General features: G+C 34.8%; 1 protein-coding gene across 1 annotated transcript; it reads left to right on the top strand.

Moving 5' to 3' along the window:
- Positions 1–7,565: 7,565 nt before the first annotated feature.
- On the top strand, positions 7,566–11,958 carry LOC145163441 (putative F-box protein At1g67623). Its single transcript, XM_079082281.1, has 4 exons — positions 7,566–7,705; positions 7,792–7,948; positions 8,042–8,216; positions 11,936–11,958. Exons 1-4 carry the CDS (start codon positions 7,566–7,568, stop codon positions 11,956–11,958), a joined length of 495 nt encoding a protein of 164 aa, XP_078938407.1.
- The last annotated feature ends 776 nt before the right edge of the window (positions 11,959–12,734 follow it).

Here is a 12,734-nt window from a genome sequence, read left to right as displayed (position 1 = left end):
CCGATGGTGAAGAGGATGATGACCAACCAACCGAGCAACATGATCAACCCGCTCCTCAACCAAGACCAAGAGGACGAAGTAATGTTAGAGGAAGAGGCGCTAGAGGACAACCGGTGCAACAAAATGCACCATTGGGAGGAGCCCATTTTAGAGGAGACATGTCGGGTTATTTTGATCAGTTGTTGTTGAGTGTTAATTGGATTGGTGGAACAATGGAGAACATGGTGCGACATTTCAATATTGAGCAACCACCACACTTGGGTTACCATTACCCAATTTGCCCAAGGTGGAGTGAGTATCAGAATCGTGGAGGCGATGGGGCTCGGACAAGTGGAGCACAAGATGATGAGGAGGATGAGTGATATTTAGTTTTTAGTTTATTTTGGTTTAATTTCATTTGGTTTGGATTTGTTTTATTTTTGTTTTGAAGTTTGGTTTGTTTTTGGATTGTAAAACTATCAAGGTTATTATGTTACTTTGTCTTTTCTTTGGTTGTCATTCCAGATTTGCTAGGAGTTACGAGAGAGAATCGTCGAGATGCAAAAGAGTTTATGTTTAGCCGAGAGTGCGTTAGAATCGAGAATCGAGACCCACGATTAGAAATAAGTGTGGGGTGAGTTACGAGAGAGGATAAAGTTAGAGAATAGTCATAAAATCATGCATTAGAAAGGTCTTAATCCATTAAGACATTTGGTTGAAGTCAAGAGTTGAAGGCAGAAGTACTTTCTGTTTGACCAGTACTCACGTCGTGAATCCTTAATGTTCACGTCGTGAGTCAGATTCTCAATGGTTTCCAAATTTCACGTTTTAGCGACTTCACGTCGTGGCTCTTAGGATTTACGTCGTGAATCTTGTTTTTTTTACAAAAATGAAGACCATTGGTGCATTTTATCTCATGGGTCACCATTCTTCTTCTTCGGGTTATTATGAAGACAATTATGGCTCAGTTTCTCAACCATCCAATGTGGCGTTTGCTTTCCCACATTGTTCTTTCCACTTTGGAGATTTCCAACACATTTTTTGAAGATTGAAGGCTCGATTCTATATTTTGATGGCACATCTACATATCTTGCAAGTTTCAAGATCCAAGTTCCTTATTCAAGAAGAGGTCCATATTCAAGATGCACACTTCATCCACACGATTAGAGTTCGATCTTGCCACTTCTATCACAGGGGCGTCTGTTCCTTTTTCTCCCTTTTATTTCTTTTAATTTATGTCATGCATACAATGAGGGCATTGTATGTAATAAGTGTGGGTTAGGGGGTAGAAAAAGTAAATTGCTAGAAAATTTAGATAATTTAAAAAATTAGAAATTAAATTCTAATAGGTTTGAAATAATAATCTAATAATTTAATCTAGTGATGATAATTTGAACTTAAATTGCTGCTATTATATGGGGTGATCCGATGAGAGCTCAAATGTTTAGTTGAGCCAATATACGTGATAGTGCATATGTGGCCCCCTTTATTCTAGTGAAATCATGGGACAAAAACACAACCTCGCTTTGTTTGAGGATCGCAATATGTTTAGCATCGTGTACCAGAAATGTAACCAGGAAGACTGATACTTTAACCAATAAAGGTTGAAGTTGAGCGCCCCTGCTTAAGCATGTAGGTATTGAGTGAAAAAAAAGTGAGATACATGTAAAAAAAGAGAGAGAGAATTACAAGAAAAAGTTGAAAATTTTTGGAGCTATCAAGTCAAAATCAAAATATCAAAGTTCTGAAGAAATTCAAAAATTGAAGATACCAAAAATCACACAAAAAGGTGGTGAATTCAAAGAAATCAAAGATCAAATATTAAAGAAGTGAAGAATTCCAATAGCTCCATTGTGGTATTAAAAATTTGTAATTTCTAGATTATGTATGCTTGGGTAGCTTTACAAAAATACCTTGAGGTTAGAAAGTTTTCTGCGGATGGATTCGGAGGGATGCATAGAAAGTTTTCTAGATTGTGAGTATTTAGAATTTGGGGGGGGGGGGAGGGGGGTCCTTAGGAAAATTTTAGACACAAATGCACGCGTTGCGGTCTTAGCATAATGGCTGAGTTTGAAATGGATTGTTCTATGTGATGATAGTGATGAGAGTTTGAGTTTAAATAATTAGATTTGTTTGAGGGCAAGCAAAGAATAAGTGTGGGGTATTTTGATATTGTCATATTTATATATGTTTCTAGGCAATATTTACTTATATTTTTATTAATATTTTGGTTATTTGCATTGAATAATGGTACTTATAAGGTTAAAATATATATTGCAGCCAAATAGAAGGCATTTTGAAGAAAAGGGACTAAAAATGACAAAGCATGGAACTTTGGAGGCTTGAAGACTTAAAAGAATAAAAATCCACGAGAAAGCTCAACTCACGACGTGAATATTTAGGATTCACGACGTGAGTACGAATGTTCCAGAAGATCAACATCGCGGAGGAGGAATCCTTGTAGAACAAGGATATCTACTGAATTCACGTCGTGAGTCATACTCATTCACGACGTGAGAGCGAATTTTATGATAACTATATATTCTCTTTATCATTACGACTTGAAAAACTTTAGGCCAACTTGGAGGGTTCCTGGAGACGAAATTCAGAGGGAGAAAAGGTCTGGAATTGGCACTACAAGAAAAACGCGATTTTGCTACGGAAGGAATCCGTTGCGAAAAGTTGAAATTCCGTTGCAAAAGACGAATAGTGACGGAATTTGCAACGGCCTATTTCCGTCCCTAAAAACGCCGTAGCGAGGAGTTTGCAACAGAAACAATAATTCTGTCGCAATTGTGACAACAGAATGAAATCCGTGGTAGATGGTATTCCGTCGTGTATGTCGTAGTAGGTTTCCATCACAAATTCCGTGGTAGTTCTTCCGTCGCAAATTCCGTTGTAGTTAATCCCTAGCAAAATCCGTGGTGATGAATCCCTAGCAAAATCTGTGGTGATGAATTCCTAGCAAAATCCGTGGTGATGAATCCCTAGCTAAATCCGTGGTGATGAATCCCTAGCTAAATTCGTGGTCATGAATCCCTAGCAAATTCCGTTTGATCACTTCCTAGCAAATTTCGTGGTCATGAATCCCTAGCAATTTTAGTGGTGTATATATTATATACCAGATTCAATATGGACCGATGGATAATTGATTTATAAATTATATCCAAATAATTTTGTAGTAATATATGAAAAACAAAAAAAAACAAAAACAAAAAAATCATAACCATCATATCATAAAATAACAAAATAATTCTTTATTACATTGAAAAAAGAAAGTTGCTACTCTAAAATACATAATCTTCAATAAACATATATCAACCTACTACTCTTGTTGTTTTGTAAAGCCATTAATAAGATCCAATGCCGTTTGAAGTTGTTTTTCAAGATGCCCGACCCTTGCTTTGTTTTCCTCTTGTTGGGCGTTCATCATTTCTTTAAGCTCTTCGTTTTGCTATTGTTGTTTAGCAACAAGCTCCCTCATTTATTCTATTTCATCATTTTTTCCGGAATGTAAGTTACATCCGTTTTACCATTCCTATTGGGAACCGCCTTTGCAAAAGAGCCTAATCCATAAAGTCTTCTTTTTTATCATGACCACCTACAACAGCATAAAATAGCTTGTCCTCTTCAAATTCAACACCTTCAGCTTCCAACTCTTCCCGTTTTTCTGTATAGGCCACCTACAAAATAAAAATATTATAAGTTAAAAGATATCAAATTTAGGAATGATATTATGGAGTAGCTACAATATAAAAGTTAATTTAAACTGAAATGAATATTACATGAATTTGTCTATCTTTTTCATTTGTAAAAGTGACTCCATCATGATTCTTAGTGTGTGTATACAGGAACAATTCACTATGGGGTGGCTCATGTCCTAATTTCCTCTTCTGCATAAATACCATATAAAAAGTCAAATATACAGATAAACATATGCAAACATTGATACGATGTACCATTTAAAAAATTACCAAATCAGAAGCTATCTTCAAATGACATGCGGATCCAGCGTTATGTGTAGGTTTTGCTACTCCATCAGCCACACCGTTATGCCTATTCTTCTTGTTCTACTCAGATTTTAGCTTGTATGCTTCTGTATTCCATTTTAATTGCCAGGAGTTCCAGACTTCCTGTGGAATATGAGCTGGTTTAAAGCCATGTTTGTTTCTTTTTGGGCTCCTCATGTTGAAGAGATATTGACCATAACTTTGTGATGCTTTCCTTGCCCAAGCTTGCCTCACCAGCGAGTCTATTGTCTCATCCCAACAACATTTTTTCTACACATTAACAATATAAACATAAGTTGAAGTGTAAATGTTTACCAAACAACAATTTATGACTTATAGTTACCTGAAACTCCTCCCAATATAATTCGTGTATTTCTTTGCTTACTTGTGCCCAAGCGTACCCTTCTGGATCTACTCTTTGTTTAAAGGACTGACTAATAACGTGTGCACAAGGGCCTGGTGGCATTGGCCTGCAAGTAATCATGTGATGTGTTAAATTATGAATTGATATGTAGGTGTAAACCAAAATTTAATACATAAAAAAAGTTGTAATTAAGATTTGAATTGGTAACTCACGTATTTTTCCAAACATGAACATTAAAACGTCCATCTGGTCCACAATCTTCAGAGGAATTGTTTTCACCTTCTACACTTTCCACTACAGATCCATTCATGGGTGGTTGTGTTGGTGATGGGGTAGATTATGGGATAGGTGTTGTTGATGGGGTATATTATGGGGTAGGTGTTGGGATAGATGTATATGTTGAGGATGTGGTAGTTCCTTTACTTAAGGAGGGTGTGGTAGTTATTGTAGTTGTGGAGGATGGCAGTGTAGATGCAGGTTTTGAGGTTGTGGTAGTAGATATAGGTGTTGATGATGTGGTAGTGGGTGTTGGTATTGAGGATGGTTTGGATAATGTAGGTTCTGAAGTTTTCGTTATTGATGTTCGTATTGACGATTGTATTGTTCCAGTTTCTGAAGTTTTAAATGTTTTTTCTAAGGAGGGTGTGGATGTTTTAAGTGATGCCGAGGAAGTGGTAATCATGGGTGATGTTAATGATGTATTAGCAAGTCGATTTCTTCATCTTGTAACTGTCTGTTTAGGAATTTTGCAGCAGAAATCCTGTTGCGTTTCATAACTTGTGGTGCAATGAATTTAGTTGGCTTCACACCGGATGCTCCTTTTGGTTTTAGGGTCGACATCTTTCTGACACAAACAATAAAACTAAATTATATATGAAGGCATTACTTTGCATGCAACCTATTGAATACAATCAAAACCAATTTACATGAAGATGATCAGAGAACAAAAAACGATCGATCATCACGACAACAGTAAATTAAATAAATATAAATTTTAGACGAGTGACAACCTATATCGCCAAAGTTAGTGCACAAACGTATAATGAACAAATATTTCGATCAATAAGCCACCGTAGATGATGATTACAGAAAATGTAAACCCTATTTCTAATCGGTAAACTTAATTACCCTAATATGCAGCATAAACGTGTGTAGGTTGGAGGGAAACGAATTGTGAAATACTTTGAACCTCCGCTAATAAAAAATTCGAACTGTGCTAATTATCGTTAAATATTTAGTAATTCAAATTTATGTAAAGTAGTTAAAGATTGATAAATAGGGTATATACATACAAATAACTTCAAGAAAGAACATAGAGTAACGATGTGTTCATAGTATAATTTTAACTTAAAATTATATACGAGGACTAAACATTAATAAACTATACATCTTTATGTTTTTCTGTTTAAACCGAAATTTATATACAAAAGACGTACAAGCCATGTCAATATATATGATACTGGCTTATGGTGTCCATGGATGACATATGGGCCATTGGTCGACATGGTAGTGGCTTATTGTGTCCATGGATGACATATGGTTGATTGGTCCACATGGTAATGGCTTATGGTGTCCATGGTTGGCATATGGATGCCATATGGGCCATTGGTCCACATGGTAATGGCTTATGGTGTCCATGGATGAAATACAGGTCATTGGTCAACATGGTAGTTGCTTATGGTCTCCATGGATGACATATGGATGACATATGGACCATTGGTCAATATGGTAGTTGCTTATGGTGTCCATGGATGAAATACGGGTCATTGGTCAACATGGTAGTTGATTATGGTGTCCATGGATGACATATGGATGACATACGGGCCATTGGTCAAGATGGCAGTTGCTTATGGTGTCCATGGATGAAATACGGGTCATTGGTCAACATGGTAGTTGATTATGGTGTCCATGGATGACATATGGATGACATATGGTCCATTGGTCAATATGGTAATTGCTTATGGTGTCCATGGATGAAATACGGGTCATTGGTCAACATGGTAGTTGCTTATGGTGTCCATGGATGACATATGGATGACATATGGGCCATTGGTCGACATGGTAGTGGCCTATTGTGTCCATGGATGACATATGGTTGATTGGTCCACATGGTAATGGCTTATGGTGTCCATGGTTGACATATGGATGACATATGGGCCATTGGTCAATATGGTAATTGCTTATGGTGTCCATGGATGAAATACGGGTCATTGGTCAACATGGTAGTTGCTTATGGTGTCCATGGATGACATATGGGCCATTGGTCAACATGGTAGTGGCTTATTGTGTCCATGGATGACATATGGTTGATTGGTCCACATGGTAATGGCTTATGGTGTCCATGGTTGACATATGGATGACATATGGGCCATTGGTCAATATGGTAATCGCTTATGGTGTCCATGGCTGAAATACGGGTCATTAGTCAACATGGTAGTTGCTTATGGTGTCCATGGATGACATATGGATGACATATGGGCCATTGGTCGACATGGTAGTGGCTTATTGTGTCCATGGATGACATATTCTTGATTGGTCCACATGGTAATGATTTATGGTGTCCATGGTTGACATATGGATGACATATGGTCCATTGGTCCACATGGTAATGGCTTATGGTGTCCATGGATGAAATACGGGTCATTGGTCAACATGGTAGTTGCTTATGGTGTCCATGGATGACATATGGGCCATTTATCAAGATGGTAGTTGCTTATGGTGTCCATGGATGAAATACGGGTCATTGGTCAACATATATCATTTGTGCCGGTTGTGTATTAAAATTTAAAATTTTCAAATACTTAATTTTGTAGGAAATATTAATTTTTTAAATAATTTTATTAATAGTTTAGGGTCCCCGATTAATCCCCGCTGAGTCTGATTAATCGCTTATCGCCAGTCGACCGCCGAGCAACGGACGAGCGATTTTTACAACCTTGATTAAAATAGAAATTGATTTTTCTTTTAAATATGACTTTTAAAAAATCTACCCTTACTAATTAAATACGAGTCATTGTATGTATTAGGACAATTTGGTCATTTTATAATGGAACATCTTCTAGGCGCCATAATGTTTTCCGACGAAACACGTTGTTTCAGTTCTTCACTCTTATTTCAGTCACTTGCAAACAACCCCAATTTCAAAATTCCGACAGTCAAAAAACCCTAAAATCATTTTCGCAGAATCGTTATCTTAGTGAACGTTTATTATTATGGAAGCCAGTACTTCTTCTAAGAATCCAACAAGAAATCAAACGAAATCGCTAACAGACATGTCATTTGAAGTGATGGAGAAAATAATAGTCGCCTTGGCAAAAATTTCAGCAATCGAGGCTTTCAGGATGAAGAGTGTGTAAGTTTTGCCTTTGATCATTCTATTTCACAAGTGTATTTGAGTTGTCTTTACATTATGGAGCGAATATTGTGTTTCGTTTGCAGTTGCAGATTCTTCAACGAGGCAGGAAAAACGGATGAAGTAGATAAACATATGGAGTTAAATGGATTACGATTTCGTGTTTGGTCTGACCAGAAACATGCAGTTGTCAATAAATGCATAGAGATGAGAAACCCAAATATTCTATTCAGGAATGGATTGGTACGTTGTTATATATATGCATAGTAGTAATTAATATGTTACTTGTTTTGCATAACTTTAACTAGAAATTATGTGTTTAATGTTTTTTTTCAGATGAAGTTATTTTTCTTAGAAGTTGAACATGAAGGGAAAATGATGCTTGAAGAAGCATCTACATTGGGACATTTGGATTCAACATTTTTCCTGGGAATGATGCTGATGGCTGAAGGGAGACATAGGAAGCAAGAAGCTTTGGACATGTTGAACAATGCTTACCGCAGAGCAAATGGTAAGTGGAATCTTAGAGCAAGTTGTTCTAAGGTTCATCTCCACTTAAATAGGGAGGGGAGGAAACATGTACACTTCCATGGCTTCCATAGATCTTGTGCATTGCATAAGTCTGTAGTTAGTGTGTCAGACGATTTTGTGAATGGATACAAATGGGTGTTTATGTGTGAAATTTTTTTATGGGATGCTTGTTTCGTTAGGTTTTCTAGGGAGTTTGGTATAATTTATGAGTAGTTTGTTGATATGTACTTTCATATTATGACAATTAATGCTTTGTAGATTCTTTTGGTTTAATATACGAATATATAGTAATTTACTTGATAAGTAATTATTTGATGTTGTTACTTGATTAGTAAATATGTTGTGTTGTTAATAAGGGACTAAAAGAGTTAAAGTTTGGAATGATGTTTGAATGATGTTTAAATAATGTTTGAATAATGTATTTTGGACTTTTAATATTAGTGTTTATATTGTATTGTGATTATAGTTGTATGTAGCAAATGTTTGTTCTTTCCTAGTATTAAATACATATAAAATACAATTGTAAAGGCATAAACAAACATGTATTTTATTTTGGACTTGGTAATTTGGTTTAATATCAACTAGTGGAGAACTCATGCTTTGCATAAGGTAAAATTGTAAAGGAATAAACATAGGGACTAAAAGTGGCAACAAAGAAAAAGTATTGTGGCTAAAATCAAAGTAAAAAAAGTTACTATAAACATAGGGACTAAAAGTGGCAACAAAAGAAAACTATTGTGTCTAAAATCTAAAGTAAATAAGTTTACTGTTAAAATCTTGTTCCACTTTTAATATGTATATTACTACATGAATATATACTAGTAATTTGGTGAAATGTTAATATAAATGTATTACATTATGGATTATGATATATATGTTATTTTTATCTTTTTCATTTCAACAATCAAAAGTCCAATGTTATCTAGCTATAAAAGGCTATAATATTTGAATATGTGTTTTGACACAAATACCCTTGGTATTCAAATATTTGGAATGATTTCAGGGGTAATTTGGTCTTTTTGCACTCTAAATTGTTAAGGCGCCATCATACCCCTGACGTCACGCCCGCGTTCCAGTTCTTCAACCATTCAGAACATCTCAACTTTTCCGGACAATAAATCTGCATACAAACACTAAAACCCTCAAATCGTCGAAGGATAATCGTTCTCAAAAACGATTTTCTCCGATAATAGAGACTCCTGTACTCCTCTCGACCAGATCAGCATAAAGTAAGTTTTTTTCCATACCCTGTTAGACTGTCTTTCATAGTTACGCTTAATATTTAAAAAAAATTGAAATCAACTACTCCAATGTGTATTTTGTAAGTAGAATGTCGAATACTAGAAGTCGTCGTTCGTTAGATGATCTCCCACTAGAGCTTTTAAGTCGGATATTTGTAGTATTAGGGTCAGAATCTGCGAAAGACATCGTCTCTGCAAGACTTTGGTAATTCTCAATAAACATCAACTAATTAATGTATATTTGATGAAATAAAACTTTATTTGTTTGTTATTTACTGTGTATTTAAATTTTTGAAGTTTAAAGAAGATGTATGAAGCAGGGGGTGATCCTCAAGTGTACAGAACAGCATGCATTGACATGTTCGAAGGAATGGGTCCCAAAAATCTGAAAGCTGATTTATTTATACGCACATGTGCATTGCATAATAACATTGAAGCCATGTTCAAACAAGGAATTGTATGTGTAGTTTCAGTAATTATATGTAATCTACACCATTTATTAATATTTAGTATCATTGATGTTATATATTGATATTGTTATTCTATCAACAGGATGAGTGCTTTTATTATGGCAATTTTGATTTAGGAATGACTTTGTTGAGACAAGCAGCTGATGAAGATCATCTTGAGGCAATTTATTTGCTTGGAATGATCTACATTTCAAGAGGGCCTCATCAATGTGATGAAGGTATGTATATATGGTATATATGTAAATTAAATTATATATATAGTTAATTAAGGCATGTTTGTAGTTTGGGGTTAGTATTTAGTTGTGTTGTGTTGTATAATATTTACTGTTTTATTGAAAAGGGTACATTGGATTAATTGATGGATATTTTAATGTGTAGGTTTACAATTACTTGATGCCTATTTTGGCTGGGCAGTTCCGGATGATGGGGAGTACACGGGTGTTGTTGATAGTGCCAAAGAGTTGTTGCGGGCTATTGATGTTGTTCATAGACTTACAACGCATAACATCACTTTCCAATGTGAAGACCCGCGTCATTCTGTTAAAGGTGCATTGGCAATAGGCCATGAAGAGGATGAAGATCGACAAAGATATTGCACGATTTGTCGTTGGTATGTAGAGTATGGTAGGTTTTGTATATTTCTTAAAAATATTAATGGTTGATAATAAAATGGACATTGAATATTAGTGTTATTATTGTATTGTATATGAAGTTGTATAGTACTACTATAATTTTATTTTGGTTTTGTTTTTACATCGTTCTATTAAAAGGGCATTTTAGTCATTTTTGCTTGCTTTGTTGTTTGAATAGGATGAAGTATACGTAAAACTCATGTTATTTTTGTGATGAAGTATAGTTAATGTAGTTAAAAATAAGTTTGTAATGAATTCGTTATTAAGGAAAATTAATCTACATAGATTATATATACTTTAACATGCCTGGTTAATGTAATTAAAAATAACTTTGTAATGAATTCGTTGTTAATTATTCATTATATACTATGTTTTCAAGAAATTATACACAACTTGATTAGCACAACTGGCTTAACCGCGCCCTTTTCTAGCATAAGCTTAAGTTCGAGTCTGCTTGCCAGCAATATCTACTTTATAATTCATTTTTACATTTTTTATCCATTAATTTATGCCACATATTACCAATTCAAAAACATTTCATTCAAACCATATCTTACAAATTCCATTGATCATAATAATAATTCATCCATAGTATAAGAAGATTAATTAAGCATACAACATCCCAACAAATGTCATCACAAATTAGTTGCACGTTTTGTTCCATAGCAAAACAAGCAAACGAAATCATATTCCATAGCAGAATTCCCTAGCAAATACCTATGAATGGTACGTCCATAGCAATTCAACTATGGAATTGGTTTCTGTCACAAACTCCGTTGCATAGTAACCACAATGATGAATTCCATAGCAGCAGTACAACAGAAAGTGATTTGGTAACAAATGTCGTTGGAAAATTGCTACGAATTTTTGTTCCATAGCATTATCGGTAGCATAATACCAACGGATATGGAATCCGTAGCATTTTCCCTAGCAACTCCCACTCTCGCTACCAGAAATAAAATCTGTAGACAATGTGGTAGCAACATTGCTATGGAACGACATTCCATAGCACGATCCATTGCAGATTAACAACGAAAATACGTTCCATAGTAACCTTCCCTAGCAAAATCGTGTTTTTCTTGTAGTGTGGTTTTCAACACCAAGGAAGAAGGAGAAGTTCATTATTAGCTTAATAGTTTGGTACATTTAAATATTTCTTTGAATATGACTTGTTTATGTTTGTTTGCTAGTATGTCCAACTAAATCTAGCTGCTTCTATTAGCTAGATGAAGTTGGAACTCATGGTGTTAATACTTTACATTTGACTTTACTTGTTGGTTATGACTTGTGTTTGATTGATTGAACCTAGCATGTTTGATTTAATATTTGATTGCTTTAAATTCTTATTATTTGTAGTTAATGAATATGAATCTGCATGAATATGAATACCTAATAATTCAGTGAACACTAGTTTATTAGATCTAAGATCAAACCAATCTTAGAAAAGTAATTAACTATTGAATTGAGTTGTGCTAGAGAACTCATATTATGACCATAAGTGTGTTTTTCAAATCAATCTTACATGGCTCCAATTTCATTTAATAATTGATTCTATGTTAACTATTGTATGACCATACATAGATTACATGAATTAATAAATGTTAGTAAATTTAGAACTGAATTGCTAATACTATCTTAATTGGTAACCAACAGTAATTGTCATAACTAATTTATAAACCATTGAGGGAAAGTGGATTCGAACTAACAGAAGTGTTTGTTAATTGATTGAATTTTGTGCTAAGAGTTAAGTTCATCTAAACTTGCAAAATTAGATAAAACCTCCACTTTGCTAGAAAATTAGGTTAATTTAGTAGTAAATAGATTAATTAGTTAAAATTGTTCCCTGTGATCGACACCCGACTTACCCGACTATTCTCTAATTTGACTAGGTACACTACCTAGGTGCAATTTAGTTAGTTAAGTTAGTTAGGTTATAAATATAAAATTAGGTGTAGCTAGATAGGTATAATTTGCACGCATCAACTTTCACCCTGGGTATTGAACAATCGGACTAGGATTTCAGCTATGGGTTGTGGACCAATTATTTATTTGGTATTATTTGATGCTGTTAACGCAGGGATTTTCCGGACCGGTAGTCCAACGTTTTATATGAAATATTCAGCAGCTTGAGGTAAGTCTTCTTACTGTATCCATG

Source organism: Lactuca virosa, chromosome 3 (genome assembly GCF_052849685.1).
Source record: "Lactuca virosa cultivar CGN04683 chromosome 3, Lactuca_virosa_CGN04683_v6, whole genome shotgun sequence".
Taxonomy (NCBI): domain Eukaryota; kingdom Viridiplantae; phylum Streptophyta; class Magnoliopsida; order Asterales; family Asteraceae; genus Lactuca; species Lactuca virosa.
This window is presented reverse-complemented; position numbering and strand designations above follow the sequence as displayed.

Coding starts and splice junctions, on each gene's coding strand:
- LOC145163441 (XM_079082281.1), top strand. CDS start 7,566: ATGGAAGCCAGTACTTCTTCTAAGAATCCAACAAGAAATCAAACGAAA. Junction 7,706..7,791: donor GCTTTCAGGATGAAGAGTGT/GTAAGTTTTGCC, acceptor TTTCGTTTGCAG/TTGCAGATTCTTCAACGAGG. Junction 8,217..11,935: donor TGCTTACCGCAGAGCAAATG/GTAAGTGGAATC, acceptor TATTATTTGTAG/TTAATGAATATGAATCTGCA.